This window comes from Salmo salar, chromosome ssa19 (genome assembly GCF_905237065.1).
Source record: "Salmo salar chromosome ssa19, Ssal_v3.1, whole genome shotgun sequence".
In the NCBI taxonomy this organism is placed as follows: Eukaryota; Metazoa; Chordata; class Actinopteri; order Salmoniformes; family Salmonidae; genus Salmo; species Salmo salar.
Genome location: NC_059460.1, coordinates 10,733,132 through 10,746,808, shown reverse-complemented (window position 1 = coordinate 10,746,808; position 13,677 = coordinate 10,733,132). Strand labels below are relative to the sequence as shown.

The following is a 13,677-nucleotide window of genomic DNA, read 5'->3' as shown; positions in this document are numbered from 1 at the left end:
CCTGGGCAAAATCTCACTCCAAGCATTCTTCAAAGGTTGGCAGCCCTGCATTAAATTAAGCCCTTTTTTGTGTGTGACAATTTTTACTTTGTGGCTGTGGAATCTGTCTTTGTGGCTGTGTTATCTAGTGGAAACCGTTTTTGTGAGCTCGGTCCTAACAGGCAGCCCAATTCTGATATTTTTTCCACTAATTAGTATTTTGACCAATCAGATCAGCACTGAAAAAATTCTGATGTAATTGGTAAAAAGACCAATTAGTGGAAAAAAAGGATCAGAATTGGGTTGCCTGAGTAAACGCAGCCCATGAACTCCGTCAGAATTTTGACAGCCATAAAACACGCCCCTAGCCGCGCACCTCTCCCGCAGGCCGTCAGCGGGATTCTACAACACGCTTTACGCTCCTTCAACATCCATCAATTCATTCACTCAGTCATAGGCATGCAACGACAATGGGAACGGATATTTAAAAACCGCCAAGGTAAACAACAAAGAAAAGAGATCACCAGGCGTAAATGGACAAATTGGGGCATAAATCGTGCTTGCAGGTTGTTTACTGTTATGAAATGGACCAGATCATAGCCTAATGTCGCGTGCTGCTGTCAGTCTGCTGCTGCTGCTTGGCCGCGTGCAGATGTGGACATACTTGGACATTAGGCCATTCACCCCGCGAGCTATTGTCCCCTCCATCCTCTTGAACTCCATCCCCTCGCTCGGGGCCAAACTGGCGTGTGCGTCCTTCCCCAGGTATGTCTCTCCGTCTCTCCGGCAGATGGGGCGGAAAACAGGTGAGTTCAATTTTTTCAATTTTTTGGTTCTTTCTTTTCTCGTTCTTTTGTTGTTTCTGTGGAGTTTATAGTGTCTGTTCGGAGTTTTCTCTACCGACGAGGGAGGCCATATACAAGTAGCCTAAGCTTTAAGAGGTCACAGGTTTAAAAGGATGGTTCATAAACATTTTTAAAAGTAAGTCTGACAGACTGTCCACAGCTGATCTCCGCAGAAATTAAACAATGTGTTAATTATGATATATTTTATGCATACAGCAATCAATAAAAGCAGAAGCTATAGCCTATAATAATACAACGTATTAAAGACTAATCATGTAATCCCTTTACCCAAAATGAAAGAAAACAAAAGAAGGGTAGTCTAATCCTGTTTGCGCTGTTTGAGGGTTAACTGGTGAAAAGAACAGTAGGTCTATGTTAAAGTTGTATGAGTTTGCTACTCTCTTTTTTCCTCTCCTCCCGCTCTGCATGGGACAGAAGCCAACTCTGGAGAGGGATGTTTCCTTCCTCAGCCGGTTGTCCTACTGGTGGATTAACAGGTAACACTCAATATTAACATTTTCACATTAGATGCATCATTATCATTAAACATAATGTATCTGATGTATGTTACTTAACTGGCAGATTTCTTTGATTGATGATGTCCTTTGTGCTGTGGTTGCTGTCAGAGTCGTGTCAGCGGGCCATAGGAGGGGACTACAGCTGTCGGACCTGTGTTGCCTTGGCGATGAGGACTCAGCCCAGAGTTTATGCTCAGCCCTCCAGCAGCAGCAGCACCACCGGAGGACAGAGGGACGGAGTCATAGCCAGGAGTCAGGAGAGGAGGAGTCACTGGGTGGAAACACCTCCCACCCAGGTGTTCACCTGTCTGGCCCCGCCCTGCTGTGTCATCTGTATGGGTGGCTCCGCCCCTCACTGCTCCAGGTGACCCTGCTGAGAATGACCTCTGACCTACTGGCCCTCCTGCCCCCTCAGGCCCTCAGGTACACACACACAAACACACACACACACACACACACACACACACACACACACATAAACACACTCATTGACACACCCACGTACACATTTCCTGTGGCGTTATCTTCAAATCCATATTGTTCCCATATTGCTGAATGAATCTGTAAAAAAATGTAATAAAGCATTTATAAAAGTGTAAGAGCACAGAATGTCTAGATTCAGCAAGTATAAACACAGGTGATTTATACCCTCTTCCTTACACCCCACCGACTCACCTGTCCCCCAGGTGTGGCATTCTCTACTGTGAGAACCAGCCTGTCTTTGATTGGTCTGGACTTACCCATGCCCTGGCACTATTGGCTGCTGTAGTGTGCCACACCCTGGTCCAGCAGGTGTGTGAGCGTCACAGCAGGATGACTGAGGTCAGAGTTCAGACAGCGCTGACTGGAGCCTTGTATAAACAGGTACAGAGACATCCATCTTTCTCTCTCTCAGTGAACATACATTCAAGAAAATAAAATAACACTGTTAAATGCTTGCCCTCCTTGTCCTTACACCCTTCCCTTCACCTCCCCTGTCTTCCTCTCTCTTTCCTCTCCCTTCTCTACTGTAGGCCCTGTCCCGGTGTAGTATTCCTGGGTGTCTACCCTCCTCTGCCCCATCGTTAACCCCACTCCGGACTGACGTTGGACGTTTAGCAGAGCTCCCAGTCTCCCTGTCTGCCCTGTGGTCTTCCTGGGTGCAGGGGACAGTGTGTGTATGTCTGCTGTGGAGAGAGCTGGGTCCCTCTTCTCTGGCGGGACTAGCTGTATTGTTCCTGCTGGTACCGCTCACCTCTGCTGTACAACGCAGGGCAAGGCTATTACAGGTAACAGAGAGAGTGTGTTTGTTGGTGTGTGTGTGTGGCTGCGTGGCGCAGACCTGTGTATGTGTGTAACGATGTCTTTTCCCCCTCAGAGAAGCCAGGAGAGAGTGAGGGGAGAAAGACAGCAGCTCGTGCAGGAGATGCTGAAAGGAATCAAAGTCTGTCTCTCACACTCTTTTTCAATTTCTTAGTAACCTCAAAACTCCTTGGCTCCTGTCTTTTTCTCTTTTTCTAAGTGATCTAATATCTGTTGTACTCAACTCTCTCTATTCCCACTTCCTCTCTATCTTCCTCTCTATCTTCCCCTCTATCTTCCCCTCTATCTTCCCTCTATCTTCCCTCTATCTTCCCCTCTATCTTCCCCTCTATCTTCCCCTCTATCTTCCCCTCTATCTTCCCCTCTATCTTCCCCTCTATCTTCCCCTCTATCTTCCCCTCTATCTTCCCCTCTATCTTCCCCTCTATCTTCCCCTCTATCTTCCCCTCTATCTTCCCCTCTATCTTCCCCTCTATCTTCCTCTCTATCCTTCTAGATGGTGAAGTTGTTGGTCTTGGAGGCGTGGTTCCAGTGCAGAGTGGGCATTGCCAGAGAGAAGGAGCTGGAGACGCTGAGGATTCTGGGATTCCTGACGGCCTTCTCCCTATTGGACCGCGTCTGTGTGCCTTTCCTGGTAGGTGGCGGAGCTCCGTCTTTGACCGATGACCTCTCCTGACATCTCTCTCCCTCAGAAATACCCTAACAGACAGGTGCTAGAGTTTGAAGGTCAGTGTTGGACTGGGACACCAGCTGAGACTCTGTTAACACTGTAGCTCTCCAGGACCAAGGCTGCCTAGTTCAGTTACTAAACAGTACAAAAGTGTCAATATCATCAACACTGATGAGAAAGTAGACCTACATAAGCCTTGTTAATGAATTGGGATTTGTGTTTAAAAAGCCCCCTACTTTAATGTGTCCCATGGTCCCTCTGGCCAGAGAGAGAGGGTAGTTGCAAAGCCCTGTCCTAAGCTGATCACTAATACAGACTCAGCGTTGTGGACAGTCTGGGACATTGCGTGCGTTTCATTTTTCGGTCGTAATCTTCCTACCACCTCTCTGACCCAGAAGCTGATATGCAATCTGAGGGATCCAATCAGCATCCAATCACAGCTTTTTGTCCAGACTGGTGTCCGCCTACCTGAGCCCTGGAGAGACAAACCTAACACGCACATACAGCACTGGAAAGGATATTAGATGTTTCAATAATGTGTAGAGATCAACCCTAATCTGACTGGATCACAGATAAGGATCAGTGATTATTGATGAATGGATCTGGGATCGGATAGTTTGGTCTGTGATTGTTATTGTGGACTGATCGATACTGTAGATGAGGACTGATAGATGGTGATGGATGATTAACATGTACTAACACACACACACTCCCCTTTCTCTGTGTCTCTACAGGTGTGTGTGTCCAGTTTGGGTGTGTATGTGCTGGTGGATGATGGTAACGTTCTGACAGCGTCTCAGGTGTTCACCTGTGTTTGTCTGTTCACACTGCTACGCTCACCTTTTAACCTACTGCCCTCCCTGGCACTGCACCTCACACAGGTAACACACACACACACACACACACACACACACACACACACACACACACACACAGTAAAGACTTCTGCCTAACCCCGCCCTGTTTCTTTTTGATTGACAGACCTGGCACTCCCTCTGTCATCTGGACCACTTCCTCTTCTCACAGGAAGTCTCTCACACAGGTAACTAACTACAGGTATTTATTTTTGAACCTTTATTTAAGTAGGCAAGTCAGTTAAGAACAAATTCTTATTTACAATGACGGCCTGCCCCAGCCAAACCCAAACCCCGATGACGCTGGGCCAATTGTGGCTGCTCTATAGGACTCTCAATCACGGCCGATTGTGAAACAGCCCGGAATCGAAACAGGGTCTGTAGTGACGCCTCTAGCACTGAGATGCAGTTCCTGCGCCACTCAGGAGCACACCTGTGTAGTGTGTAACACACACACTTACCTAGCATTAGCATGATACTGTACAAATCTGACCTGATCCAACCCTCTACCCTCTGTGTGTGTACCGGAATCCTTTTTCTAAATCTTTATGAATCTCTTTTTCAGAGAATGGCACTCTTTCAGAAAATGGGGTCAAGAAAAGCTGTCTCGAGGAGCACTCAGATCGGTGTGTGTTATTCTATTTATTAACTAGAAAGCATGTCCCCTGTCATCCCTAAGCTGTTGTATGTTATGTTATTACCTAACCTGCTTACACAATAATGAGAAGGCTTGGATTATGCACACACACACACACACACACACACACACACGAGATGATTCAGTTTCTCTGGCCATGCGACATCGAGGGACTGACCGAGGCTCATCCCCAAACTAATCTCTGCCTTCTGATTGGACAAGGGTCTCTCATCTGTGCTGGTCTGATTGGTCAGATAGGGGTTGGGGTGGGTTTGTGCAGGGGAAAATGTGAGATTACGTCAGCAAGGTCGGGTTGAGGTAAGTACAAAGATGAGGGTGAGATGGGTTGAGGCTGGTGTGTGAGAGAGTGGAAAGGGAGTGGAGGTTCGTGCAAAGGCTGAGATAGATGAGAGGTGGCGTGTGTGTGTGTGTGTGTGTGTGTGTGTGTGTGCACGCGAGTCATGGCGTGTTTGAGGGGGTTAGAAAGGCTAAATTACAAAGCTTTCTAATCCACAACATTAACCCCCTCACAGAGATAAGAGCATTAGAGAGACAGAGCAGAGCCCTGACCTGGTCCTCCCCGTATTACTTCTCTCTCATCATATCTGATCTGTGGTCATGCATGCTGAGACATAGACATACACACATACATATTTTCCTTCACTAACCCTTCCCCCACTCCATCTCTCTCTCTCTCTCTCTCTCTCACACACACACAAATACATAAAATGTCCCCTCTCATTAACAGGTGCGGTAGTGATACCTTGAGAGAGACAGAAGCAAACACTGTACCTCTGCCCAAACATGGCGTGAGTACACAGATCTAGGATCAACAGATCTAGGGTCAATCTACACATAGAATACAATCAGAATCTGTCCCGAGGTCAGCTGTTATAACACAGTATTTTCCTCTTCTAATCCCAACCTTGCAGTTTACAAAATGACAGAATAATCGTGTGTGTATTCTCCCTGCAGGTGAACGGTGTGTGTATTCAGCTGTACCTGCATGTGTGTGGCTGGGGCTGGGTGTTGCTGACTGTATTATCCCAGGTGTGTGTTTGTGTGGTGGGTGTGTGTCAAACCGGTCTGTTAGCCGTGTGGACCAGACAGGCTAAAGAACTACAGGGTCTGGAGGAGTGGAGAGAGCTACGAGACTCACGACTATCTGTCTACGCTGTACTGGGGCTGCTGCAAGGTGTGTGTGTGTGTGTGTGTGTGTGTGTGTGTGTGTGTGTGTGTGTGTGTGTGTGTGTGTGTGTGTGTGTGTGCCTACTGTCTGACTCGCGAGCGTGTGTGTTTCAGCTCTGTCCGTGTGCTGTGTAGCATTAGCAGTAACGGGTGGTTCTCTGAAGGCGTCTGCCAGTCTCCACTCTGAGCTGCTCTTTGCTCGGCTCCGCCTTCCTCTCAGATTTTACCAGATCACGCCCTCTTCTCTGGTCCTACGCAGCCTATCACAGGTGAGAGAGGATCTATAAGCAATGACATTATGGCCCTTATTTTTTATAAAAATGTATAGAAAATAGGTTAAAATGTATCTGTCTGTCTCTCTCTCTCTGTAGGAGATGTACGTGATTGACGAGCTAGTCCCCGCCCACCTCCTCTCCTGGCTCTCCTGTTGGCTGCAGGTGTTTGTGACAGTGCTGCTGATTGGCTACATCTCCCCTCTCTTCATCCTGATAGTTCCGGTCCTGACTTACCTCTTCCTCACAATACAGGTACAGTATAGCATGTAATGATATGATATAAAATGTAATGGTATGGTATAACATGTAATGGTATGGTATAACATGTAATGGTATGGTATAACATGTAATGGTATGGTATAACATGTAATGGTATGGTATAACATGTAATGGTATGGTATAACATGTAATGGTATGGTATAACATGTAATGGTATAACATGTAATGGTATGGTATAACATGTAATGGTATGGTATAACATGTAATGGTATGGTATAACATGTAATGGTATGGTATAACATGTAATCGTATAACATGTAATGGTATGGTATAACATGTAATGGTATGGTATAACATGTAATGATATAAAATGTAATGGTATGGTATAACATGTAATGATATAAAATGTAATGGTATAACATGTAATGTGTGTTTTTGATGCCTTTAGTCTGTCTATATGCTGTAAGTGCATTCCTGTCCACTAGATGGAGTAATCACATCACTGACTCACTGATCTGCTTTAGTTTCTGTAAGAAACACATGGAGACAGAGTTATGTTACTTGGCAAACTGCATTTTTCTCTTATACTCACCTTCTGTTCTTCCATTTCTCTCCTCCATATCTATCCTCTCTCTCTCTCTCTCTCTCTCGCTCTCTCTCTCTCTCTCAGTCATACTACAGGTCAGTCTCGGGTCAGGTGAGGAGGATGGTTTCAAACTCTGCCTCCTCTCTCTCATCCCTCCTTTCTGAGTCACACAGGGATGAGGTCACCAGTGGTAGTCATGACGACCCCTTGACCCGTTGCTATGGTGCCCTCAACGAGCACCTGGTGTGTCGCTACAACTGCATTTTATTGGACAGGTTAGAGGACAGGACCCTTTACACAACTAGTACACACACACAAACACATTCACATAAATACTGTGTGTTAATAAAACGTTATCTCTCTCTCTAGGTGGGTATCAGTGTGGTTGGATGCCTTTGCAGGACTGGTTCTGTTCCTGGTCTCTGTGACTCTACTGGACTCTGAGGTAGACCCCAGTACTGTAGGACTGGTCCTGACTTACACCCTCAGCCTGAGAGAGGTTCTTCATCTCCTGGTCCAAGCCAGCTGTGGTGTAGAGAGCAGTGCTGGTGTCATCCAGAAGATGGACCAACACGCACACATGGAGAGAGAGGTAGGCTACAGTGGAGAGAGAGTGAGGTAGGCTACAGTGTAGAGAGAGTGAGGTAGGCTACAGTGTAAAGAGAGTGAGGTAGGCTACAGTGTAGAGAGAGTGAGGTAGGCTACAGTGTAGAGAGAGTGAGGTAGGCTACAGTGTAGAGAGAGTGAGGTAGGCTACAGTGTAGAGAGAGTGAGGTAGGCTACAGTGTAGCGAGAGTGAGGTAGGCTACAGTGTAGCGAGAGTGAGGTAGGCTACAGTGTAGCGAGGGAGTGAGGTAGGCTACAGTGTAGCGAGGGAGTGAGGTAGGCTACAGTGTAGCGAGGGAGTGAGGTAGGCTACAGTGTAGCGAGAGAGTGAGGTAGGCTACAGTGTAGCGAGAGAGTGAGGTAGGCTACAGTGTAGCGAGAGAGTGAGGTAGGCTACAGTGTAGCGAGAGAGTGAGGTAGGCTACAGTGTAGCGAGAGAGTGAGGTAGGCTACAGTGTAGCGAGAGAGTGAGAAAGAGGTAGGCTACAGTGTAGCGAGAGAGTGAGAAAGAGGTAGGCTTCAGAGTAGAGAGAGAGAGAAAGAGGTAGGCTTCAGAGTAGAGAGAGAGAGAGAAAGAGGTAGGCTTCAGAGTAGAGAGAAAGAGGTAGGCTACAGAGTAGAGAGAGAGTGAGAGGTAGGCTACAGAGTAGAGAGAGAGAGAGAAAGAGGTAGGCTTCAGAGTAGAGAGAGAGAGAGAGGTAGGTTACAGAGTAGAGAGAGAGTGAGGTAGGCTACAGAGTAGAGAGAGAGGTAGGCTACAGAGTAAAGAGAGAGAGAGAGGTAGGCTACAGAGTAGAGAGAGAGTGAGAGGTAGGCTACAGAGTAGAGAGAGAGTGAGAGGTAGACTACAGAGTAGAGAGAGAGAGAGAGGTAGACTACAGAGTAGAGAGAGAGAAAGAGGTAGGCTACAGAGTAGAGAGGGAGTGAGAGGTAGGCTACAGAGTAGAGAGAGAGAGAGAGGTAGGCTACAGAGTAGAGAGAGAGTGAGAGGTAGGCTACAGAGTAGAGAGAGAGTGAGAGGTAGGCTACAGAGTAGAGAGAGAGTGAGAGGTAGGCTACAGAGTAGAGAGAGAGTGAGAGGTAGGCTACAGAGTAGAGAGAGAGAAAGAGGTAGGCTACAGAGTAGAGAGAGAGAGAGAAATGTAGGTTGCAGTTACTGTCACAGATACAGACAGCACTGTTATGGTATTAAACAGAGTAGAGAGAGGACACAGATACAGATGTACAGTACCAGTCAAAAGTTTGGACACACCTACTCATTCAAAGGTTTTTCTTTATTTTTTACTATTTTCTACATTGTAGAATAATAGTGAAGACATCAACACTATGAAATAACACATATGGAATCATGTAGTAACCAAAAAAGTGTTGAACAAATCAAAATATATTTTATATTTGAGATTCTTCAAAGTAGCCACACATTGCCATGATGACAGCTTTGCACACTCTTGGCATTCTTTCAACCAACTTCACCTGGAATGCTTTTCCAACAGTCTTGAAGGAGTTCCCACATATGCTGAGCACTTGTTGGCTGCTATTCCTTCACTCTGCAGTTCAACTCATTCCAAACCATCTCAATTGGGTTGAGGTCGGGTGATTGTGGAGGCCAGGTCATCTGATGCAGCACTTCATCACTCTCTTTATTGGTGAAATAGCCCTTACACAGCCTGGAGGTGTGTTGGGTCATTGTCGTCTTGAAAAACAAATGATAGTCCCACTAAGCGCAAAACAGATGGGATGGCATATCACTGCAGAATGCTCTAATGAACATATCCTCTACCTGCAGCAGAGGTAACTCTGGGTCTTCCTTTCCTGTGGAGGTCCTCATGAGAGCCAGTTTCATCATAGCGCTTGATGGTTTTTCGACTGCACTTGAAGAAACTTTAAAAGTTCTTGACATTTTTAGCATTTACTGACCTTCATGTCTTAAAGTAATGATGAACTGTCGTTTCTCTTTGCTTATTTGAGCTGTTCTTGCCATAATATGGACTTGGTCTTTTACCAAACAGGGCTATCTTCTGTATACCACCCCTACCTTGTCACAACACTGATTGGCTGAAATGATTGGCTGAAATGCATTAAGAAGGAAATAAATTCCACAAGTTAACTTTTAACAAGGCACAACTGTTAATTGAAATGCATTCCAGGTGACTACCTCATGAAGCTGGTTGAGAGAATGCCAAGAGTGTGCAAAGCTGTCATCAAGGCAAAGGGTGGCTACTTTGAAGAATCTCAAATATAAAATATATTTTGATTTGTTCAACACTTTTTTGGTTACTACATGATTCCATATGTGTTATTTCATAGTTTTGATGTCTTCACTATTATTCTACAATGTAGAAAATAGTACAAATAAAGAAAAACCCTTGAATGAGTAGGTGTGTCCAAACTTTTGACTGGTACTGTATATCAGTCCCTCTGTTCTCTTCCTCTCTCAGCCCCCCTGGTCTGTGCCCTGTAGAGCACCCCCTAGCTGGCCAGAGGAGGGAGTGGTGGAGTTCAGGAGCTATGAGACAGAGCTTAACCCATCACCCGCTGAACTGTCTTTCTGCACCCGGACCAGAGAGAAGGTTTGTGTGTGGGCCTTGATTCTCTGTGTGTGTTTGTGTGTACTTTGCTGTAGGTGTGTGAATGTGTACATGTATATACTACTAGGTTTATGTTACTCTACAGGTTGGTGTGGTGAGCAGATCAGGAGCAGAGCTGGACGCCATAACCAGTTCTCTGTTCCGATTGGTGGAGGGCCGAAGGGGCGTGTTGATGATTGACGGGGTGGACATCTCTAGTGTGGGTCTCCACGACCTTCGCAGCCGGTTGGCGGTCATAACTCGGGTTCCAACCCTGTTCTCCTGTTCACTGCGCTCCAACCTGGACCCCTGGGGTTGCCATGGGGATGCCCAGGTGTGGCAGGCACTGGAGAGGTGCCACCTGAAGGAAAGGGTCAGCTTGCTGCCAGGACAGCTCCTCTACCCACTACACTATGGAGGGGCCGGGCTCAGGTGGGTATCAGACAGCTGTATACGGTACAGGTGTGAGAGAGAGAGGTACAGGTGTGTGAGAGAGAGAGGTACAGGTGTGTGAGAGAGAGAGAGGTACAGGTGTGTGAGAGAGAGAGAGGTACAGGTGTGTGAGAGAGAGAGAGGTACAGGTGTGTGAGAGAGAGAGAGGTACAGGTGTGTGAGAGAGAGAGAGGTACAGGTGTGTGAGAGAGAGAGAGGTACAGGTGTGTGTGAGAGAGAGAGGTACAGGTGTGTGTGAGAGAGAGACAGGTACAGGTGTGTGTGAGAGAGAGACAGGTACAGGTGTGTGAGAGAGAGAGATAGGTGCAGGTGTGTGAGAGAGAGACAGGTGCAGGTGTGTGAGAGAGAGAGACAGGTACAGGTGTGTGAGAGAGCAGGTACAGGTGTGTGAGAGACAGGTACAGGTGTGTGTGTGAGAGAGAGAGACAGGTACAGGTGTGTGTGTGAGAGAGAGAGACAGGTACAGGTGTGTGAGAGAGAGAGAGACAGGTACAGGTGTGTGAGAGAGAGAGAGAGAGAGAGAGACAGGTACAGGTGTGTGAGAGAGAGAGACAGGTACAGGTGTGTGGAAGAGAGAGACAGGCACAGGTGTGTGTGAGAGAGAGAGATGAGAGAGAGAGACGGGTACAGGTGTGTGAGAGAGAGAGACAGGTACAGGTGTGTGAGAGAGAGAGACAGGCACAGGTGTGTGTGAGAGAGAGAGACAGGCACAGGTGTGTGTGAGAGAGAGAGACGGGTACAGGTGTGTGAGAGAGAGACGGGTACAGGTGTGTGTGTGAGAGAGAGACGGGTACAGGTGTGTGTGTGAGAGAGAGAAACGGGTACAGGTGTGTGTGTGAGAGAGAGACAGGTACAGGTGTGTGTGAGAGAGAGAGACAGGTACAGGTGTGTGTGAGAGAGACAGGTACAGGTGTGTGTGTGGAGAGAGAGACGGGTACAGGTGTGTGAGAGAGAGACGGGTACAGGTGTGTGAGAGAGAGACGGGTACAGGTGTGTGAGAGAGAGACGGGTACAGGTGTGTGAGAGAGAGACGGGTACAGGTGTGTGAGAGAGAGACGGGTACAGGTGTGTGAGAGAGAGACGGGTACAGGTGTGTGAGAGAGAGACGGGTACAGGTGTGTGAGAGAGAGACGGGTACAGGTGTGTGAGAGAGATGGGTACAGGTGTGTGAGAGAGACAGGTACAGATGTGTGAGAGAGACGGGTACAGGTGTGTGAGAGAGAGACAGGTGTGCATGTGAAAGGTATGTGGCAGATTGACAAGTGTGTAGACTAAAATCAGAGGAGGCTGGTGGGATGAGTTATAGGAGGACAGGCTCATTGTAGTGGCTGGAATAGAATCAAACATGTGGTTTTCATATGTTTGATAAGTTCCATTTATTCCATTCCAGCCATTACAATGTACCTGTCATCCTATAGCTCCTCCCATCAGCCTCCTCTGACTAAAATCAACCTCAACGTAAACCTCAGTCTGCAACTCTCTCTCCCTCTCCAGCTCCAGTGAGAAGAGGCTGCTGTGTGTGTGTCGTGCCCTGTTGAAGGGCTGTGTTGTCCTGGTAGTGGAGGACCCTGTTCCCCCTGTAGACGTCCACACTGAGAGGCTGCTCCAGAGCATCATACACACACACTTCTCCCACTGCACCAGGCTGTATCTAACACAGAACCCTGGGAACCTCACGCACGCTGACAGGTGAGGGTTACTGAGATCTATGTGTTCTTCTGTGGGATTTGTGTTCTGTCATTTTATCTTATAAGAGATTAATATTGCTCACTTTTTTCCATATGCTTGACCAGTTGTATCTCTCTTTCCCCCTCCTTCTCTCCCTGCCTCTCCAGGGTGTTGGTGTTAGATGGGGGACGTGTAGCTGAGTTTGACTGCGCCTCTGCTCTCCTCCAGAGGGGGGCACTGTTCTCCCAGCTGCTCTCTGAGACACATCGACACACAGAAGAAGAGTGAAGAGTGAGGGTGGAAATTGGTGTTAGGAACAGAACTAGGATCATTTTACCCATGATCATAATGATGCTGGACTAGCTGTTTGAGTTTGTGCAGTTGTTTGAAGCATGGGGTTTCAACACCAGAGTAATAACACCAGAGTTGTGGGTTTCAACACCAGAGTAATAACACCAGAGTTGTGGGTTTCAACACCAGAGTAATAACACCAGAGTTGTGGGTTTCAACACCAGAGTAATAACACCAGAGTTGTGGGTTTCAACACCAGAGTAATAACACCAGAGTTGTGGGTTTCAACACCAGAGTAATAACACCAGAGTTGTGGGTTTCAACACCAGAGTAATAACACCAGAGTTGTGGGTTTCAACACCAGAGTAATAACACCAGAGTTGTGGTCACTTTGGATAAAAGCATCTGCTAAATGACCATATTATTATATTACCATGTGTTAAGTGCCTCTCGTAAGAGGATCCTAAAGGGCTATACATTGTGATGAGGTTACTTACCTCATCCTCTACCAGCAGCGTCCATCTTGGCTCAATGGGGCTATCTGGTTGCCGTGACTGTGATGCTTTTGCAATATGGTCAATGTGAAACTGAGTTATAGAGGAACCGCATGGACTGTGGCCAGGGCTTTAAGTGTACTCAGACTATGTGGTGATACAGGATCAATACTTAAAGTACAACAAATACAGCACAGTAAGCACAGCAGGCAATACATACAGCAAGTTTATCTCAATGACTGACTCTGTCTCTCTCCCAACCCCCTTCTCTTAATTTATTTCTCTCTCTCTCTCTCTCTCTCTCTCTCTCTCTCCCAACCCCCTTCTCTTAATTTATTTCTCTCTCTCTCTCTCTCTCTCTCCCAACCCCCTTCTCTTAATTTATTTCTCTCTCTCTCTCTCTCTCCCAACCCCCTTCTCTTAATTTATTTCTCTCTCTCTCCCAACCCCCTTCTCTTAATTTGTTTATCTCTCTCTCTCTCTCTCTCTCTCTCTCTCTCTGTGTGTGTCTCTCTCCCAACTGCC

At 47.0% G+C, this 13,677-nt stretch overlaps 1 protein-coding gene across 1 annotated transcript; it reads left to right on the top strand.

The window, feature by feature from the left end:
* The first annotated feature begins 293 nt into the window (after nucleotides 1-293).
* Nucleotides 294-13,455, top strand: abcc13 (ATP-binding cassette, sub-family C (CFTR/MRP), member 13). Its single transcript, XM_014157239.2, has 20 exons — nucleotides 294-785; nucleotides 1,260-1,321; nucleotides 1,451-1,765; nucleotides 2,029-2,206; nucleotides 2,356-2,610; nucleotides 2,700-2,765; nucleotides 3,141-3,278; nucleotides 4,049-4,195; nucleotides 4,296-4,356; nucleotides 4,734-4,794; nucleotides 5,554-5,614; nucleotides 5,781-6,000; nucleotides 6,108-6,262; nucleotides 6,365-6,520; nucleotides 7,158-7,348; nucleotides 7,443-7,665; nucleotides 10,118-10,249; nucleotides 10,353-10,678; nucleotides 12,194-12,388; nucleotides 12,535-13,455. Exons 1-20 carry the CDS (start codon nucleotides 747-749, stop codon nucleotides 12,653-12,655), a joined length of 3,102 nt encoding a protein of 1,033 aa, XP_014012714.2. The 5' UTR covers nucleotides 294-746; the 3' UTR covers nucleotides 12,656-13,455.
* Nucleotides 13,456-13,677: the final 222 nt, after the last annotated feature.

Bases quoted from the DNA above. Each gene is read 5' to 3' on its own strand.
- abcc13 (XM_014157239.2), top strand. From the start codon at position 747: ATGTCTCTCCGTCTCTCCGGCAGATGGGGCGGAAAACAG. The intron at 1,322-1,450 runs GTAACACTCAAT...GGTTGCTGTCAG, and splicing joins TCCTACTGGTGGATTAACAG to AGTCGTGTCAGCGGGCCATA. The intron at 10,679-12,193 runs GTGGGTATCAGA...CTCCCTCTCCAG, and splicing joins TATGGAGGGGCCGGGCTCAG to CTCCAGTGAGAAGAGGCTGC.